This window comes from Montipora capricornis, chromosome 1 (genome assembly GCF_036669925.1).
Source record: "Montipora capricornis isolate CH-2021 chromosome 1, ASM3666992v2, whole genome shotgun sequence".
In the NCBI taxonomy this organism is placed as follows: domain Eukaryota; kingdom Metazoa; phylum Cnidaria; class Anthozoa; order Scleractinia; family Acroporidae; genus Montipora; species Montipora capricornis.
In genome coordinates, this window is record NC_090883.1 from 35,607,477 (window position 1) to 35,612,476 (window position 5,000).

The 5,000-nt window shown below is 38.7% G+C and overlaps 1 protein-coding gene across 1 annotated transcript in view; it reads right to left on the bottom strand.

Moving 5' to 3' along the window:
- The window catches only part of LOC138040419 (tRNA-uridine aminocarboxypropyltransferase 1-like), a 7,662-nt gene that overhangs the window by 2,660 nt on the left and 2 nt on the right, over nt 1-5,000 (bottom strand). Inside the window, exons 1-8 of the mRNA XM_068886153.1 lie at nt 4,896-5,000; nt 4,641-4,769; nt 3,459-3,549; nt 3,218-3,247; nt 2,071-2,094; nt 1,100-1,246; nt 779-840; nt 258-347 (exon numbers count right to left, since the gene is read on the bottom strand). The exon at nt 4,896-5,000 is cut by the window's right edge and continues 2 nt beyond it. Coding sequence (XP_068742254.1) covers nt 258-347; nt 779-840; nt 1,100-1,246; nt 2,071-2,094; nt 3,218-3,247; nt 3,459-3,549; nt 4,641-4,769; nt 4,896-4,975 — 653 coding nt within the window. The 5' untranslated portion in view covers nt 4,976-5,000. The remainder of the gene's footprint in view (nt 1-257; nt 348-778; nt 841-1,099; nt 1,247-2,070; nt 2,095-3,217; nt 3,248-3,458; nt 3,550-4,640; nt 4,770-4,895) is intronic.

Genomic DNA, 5,000 nt, shown 5'->3' on the forward strand with positions numbered 1-5,000 from the left:
ACAAGCGAAGTGGCTGACTACAGTGCAACATGGCTTCCAGATTCAAGCAATGTTAGAAAAAAGAGAATAATTTGTGCAATATATTTGGAGCTATCTATGTACTTCGCCCCTTCAATCCACAACCAGAGCCCAAACCCTGTGTGCAGGATAAACCGAGACTTTAAGACCTGTGGGGCTTAGTAGGAGGATAAACTAACAGTCTACAATTTTGGTTTGACCAAATTTAATACATGATAGACAAACAATGATAGACAAACCTCTTTAAAATGTGTTTATCATACTCTTGGAAAAAGTGATAGATGGCTTCGATGGTTGCCAAGCATGTGTCTGGTTTCTTCCTCTGCGGCCTAAAACATTGGCCAGATAAGTGTCAACACATTTGATGGAAGGATATCAATCAGCAGTTGTTATGAGGCCTTGGCTCCTCTAATATCATTCTTTCCTCTAATAAATGTCACACAGTACCATGGGACTGTGACTCATCTTCTTTTCTATTTTTTATGAATGAACAGTTTTACTAACCTCATCCCGCCCCTCTCCTCCACAAGGTGTTGGTTTTCAATGCATTTTGTGCTTCATGAGGCACATATTTTGACATGCTGCTACCTACAGTGTACATGTACATTGGAGTAGGGGACTGGGATTGCCATTTTTTGTGCACACCAAAAAAAATGTATTTTAAAATTACCGGTATGTCTAATGTGGTTTTCCCAACGCTTTTATCCAAGATTGTAGCCGCCACTGAGTAAATGAACAAGGATTACATGCACTTACATACCTCCAAAAGTTAGTGACGGCATTCTCAAGTTTAACTTTTTGAAGTCCACCTAGCCTTCTGTCCTAAAAGACACAATCATTGGGAAAATGTTAGTTCTTGCCTATCGCCAAAGTGCCACATAAACTAACTTCTTGTTTGTATTATTGAAACGTAAAGGAGAATTAGCATTGTAACACTGTAGGTAGTGTTGTATTTTTTTAAAAAAAAGAATAAATAAAAGTGAATAAAAAAACTTCTTGCCCACTTAATAAGTTATAGTACCTCACTCTGCCACTGCACTGTTAAGCAGTTTTTAACCCCTCGTGTCATACCTGTACTTACAGTTACTATTTTGTGACATTGTTGCCAGGTGCTGTCAATAAAAACCACCCTGTCAAACAAACTACTATCACTGTCTGGTGACTGTATTGAATCTGTACATGTATTGTTGTGGTGTGTTTCACCAATAGTCTTAAGGCTGACAGCATCCTATAAGGCAAATGTTTAAGAACAAAAAATCAATAATAAATATTGGATTTTACTTATAACCAATTGACCTATGAGAGTGAGACTTGATAGATTTTACTCTGTCGAACGCCAGATCATGATTTTCCTCATCAATGGGGCAACCCCTCTGGAGTGAAAGGGTTAACAACGTCTAGGTTCAGTAAAAAACTATGTCCCCATTTCACTCCTGTAAGGGCCACCGAGACTTACAGATTTTACTCTGTCTTAGACTAACACCAGACGATTTTACTCGTCAATGGGGAACCCCTCGGAAGTAAAGTTATGGTATAGTCTCTGTTACGAGCCTAGAAAGGCCCATAAGGCCAGTGCTTATCTCCAGTTTCCGTAGCATGAAGTGACTAAGAGTATTTCTACTGCCCCCTGGATGGGATACTGGTGCATTGCAGGGTTACCCCCAGCATTTTCACCGCCACCCATTTATACACCTGAGTGGAGAGAGCCACCGTGAGAGTAAAGTGTCTTGCCAAAGAACACAACACAATGTCCCCAGCCAGGACCCGAACCCAGACCACTCGATCCGGAGTCGAGCACTGTAACCATGAGGCCACCGTGCCTGACCCAGCCTCCGGAATGAAAGGGTTAAAAAGAAGCTGACTGTCGTAAATTGTATCGAAGAGCACAACATAATGCAATGTCATGGCACAAATTCAAATTTCATTCCATCAAAATAACAATCAATCAGAGAAGATCGAAATTCTATCCTCCCAAATTAGAATGCAAAGAAATCCTGTGAAATTATGGTCAATCATTAATTGTGACACTGTCTGTGAAGATGTGTGTCTTACCTCAGCTGGAAAGACAACTATTGCCTGAAAAAAATTAAAATAATGGCTGTTATTTAACGTTTATTTATTTAATGTAAAATAGCACACAACGTCCCCTACAAGGCCTCTACAAGCTGATTACAATGTAACCCTTTGAATCCTGGGAGTGAGACCTCAGTCTAAGGCAAGATGATTTTACCCGTCAATGGGGAAACCCTTAGGTAGTCAATGGGTTAAGATACAAAACATCCAATCCAGGGTACGGTGCAGTGGTTTTGCATGTAGATGTGACCAGGTTCAAATGCAGCTCTGGCTAGTAAGTTAGTAAGTTAATAAGCTAGTAAGTACATGTAAGTAAGTAAGTAAGTAAGTAAGTAAGTAAGTAAGTAAGTAAGTAAGTAAGTAAGTAAGTAAGTAAGTAAGTAGGTAGGTAGGTAGGTAGGTAGGTAGGTAGGTAGGTAGGTAGGTAGGTAGGTAGGTAGGTAGGTAGGTAGGTAGGTAGGTAGGTAGGTAGGTAGGTAGGTAAGTAAGTAAGTAAGTAAGTAATTGGATGAGGATAGCATCATTCTTTTGAGATTTTTTCTAAACATTGAAAGCGATTCTGTAGTTCTTAACTTGTCAGGCAAATTGTTCCACTGCTTTGCTGCCTGGGAAAAGAAAGAGTGTATCTTGCAGCAAGAATTTGGTAAGGAAAGTACAAGCTTGCGGTGTCCCCGAAGGCTGTGATCACTGTTTCTTTGTATGAACATTTCGCTCATATAATTTGGTGTTTTGCCGTAGATGGTTTTGTGTACCAGTACCAGTGACTGTTCGATCTGCCGGTGCTCCAGGTTTTTTAAATTTGCAACTTTTAGAAGTACATGTACATTGTAGGGGGTTGTCTTAGGAAGTCTGAGAAGAGTCCTCAAAGCAAATGCATTTATTGACTCCAATTTTGCAGATCTATAGACCTATTGTTTGGATTATTTCTTCTCTACCACACTCTGGAGCCATTATTTAGTTGCCTGTCCTGCCAGTTGAGGTTCTAACAATATCTTTCATTGAATGGTTTTTATTTTCATATTATTGGGGTGCAATGCTGATGAACTTGCTTGATAGCTAAGTCCACTTACACTTCCAACATTTTTAGCATTTTACACTTTTACATGTCATTATGATTCTTTTGTACCTTACTTTGATCTTTGAATTCAGGAACTGCCTGAGGCAAGAGACAAAAAGTGAAAGATATTAAACATTAAATTATAGATGAAACTTGGCATCTACAAATGTCAAAAGCTGAAGGAATTCTAGCCTGCGAATACAGCCGTCTCTCATGGCTATCTGCCGCTTAATTGGGCCGATGGATGTATTCGCAAGCTAAAGGAGTCCCTTGGGGTTTGAAAAGGTAAGTAAAAGGATTTGAAACTTACAGGATAGCCATATATTGTCACATCATCTGGTGCAAGGATGCAAGCATGTGTGGCTGTACTTTTGCCAAACAGCTCTCCTTGATGTTTTACTCTGAAAAAAATTCATGTTTTGTAAAGATAAAGTCAAAGACATATGCAGGATCAGCGTTTACCAATATTAATTCTGACAATTGTTGAGTGCATCATCTTGCCTTCATTGCACACCCTGCTGCATCATCCTGGAGACCTGCTGTCTACGGAAACTGTTAAAACCTCCAGCTGCATGTAACAGCACCCAAATAATAATAATAAAATAGACCAAAACAAGATTTCAATTATAATAATAATTTATTATTATATTGAAATCTTGTTTTGCTCTATGATTACTAACTTAGGATGGACCCATTTGCACAGATCTCTCAGCAACAGCTGTAGTCACACAGACATCACATAGTGGTTTCCATAGAGACAGAAATGCATTGTCAAACAGGTATTTTTAAAATGCATTGAATGAATGGCAGTGGTCTAAATGACCACCAAAAAATTATTATTCTCTTTGTCTTCATGTTTATTAGCCTAATACTTGCCTCCTTAACACCTGTAAAATTGAAAGAATTGTAGGTGTAAAATGAGGCTACTAGTCAGACTAATTTTCACCGAGATAAAAGTCTGAATAATTCATTGGCGGCCACTTTTCATTCGGCCAACTGCAAGTCCTAAGAGCTAAAATGACAGCAATGACACCAAACAATAATAAGATTGTTTTAATAAGAGAAAAATAATCAAGCTGCACATGCATTCATCACGTTTTAGAACAGACAGTTGCTGCACTCTGCAAAATGACAATGCAAAATCACAAATTAAGGTTTTGATGACAAAATGAGCAGACTACTTTTATCCTATGGAGTTTATGCCAATCTAGTGATAAGACAATATGTCCAATTGTAAACTTGAGCAAGAGGGAATAATCTCATGGGTAACACAAAGTTACATTTTTGTTGCTGTAGCTGTTATCATTTCCTAACCTCTCTATCTGTTTGGGATCTGTTTGAACAGTGCTACCAACCGACAGCTGCTTGACATTAATTCTTACGCCAACAAAGATCGATGTTGTTACAGTACATCTATTCCTATGAAGCCCATCAGTGTTCACAAAGCGTGAGACTATTAAATTAAAACCAACAGAATAAGCAAAAATCTTACATGTCGACTTTAATTGGAAGTTTCACAGTGGGTATGAGGTTTCTTTCAACTCCTACAGTCACATAACATTCATAGCAATAATACTTCCTCGATGCACGGCAATTTGGACAAGGTCGCCTTTCCAACCCTCTAGAAAAGAAAATTAAAAGATTACCTCCGACATCATTTCAAAGAAAAGGCCAACCATTTATTTGTATTTACATGTGCAGACGTTACTTTCAAGGTTCAGGAAAATTTTAACCTTACAAAGAATACCTGAGGACTTCGTGAGAAGCGATCTTCAAGTTGGAAAACGGAGAATCAAGAGATTTACAATGGCTTAAACCGTCCGCCATGTTGTTTACTGCAGACCCAGATCCT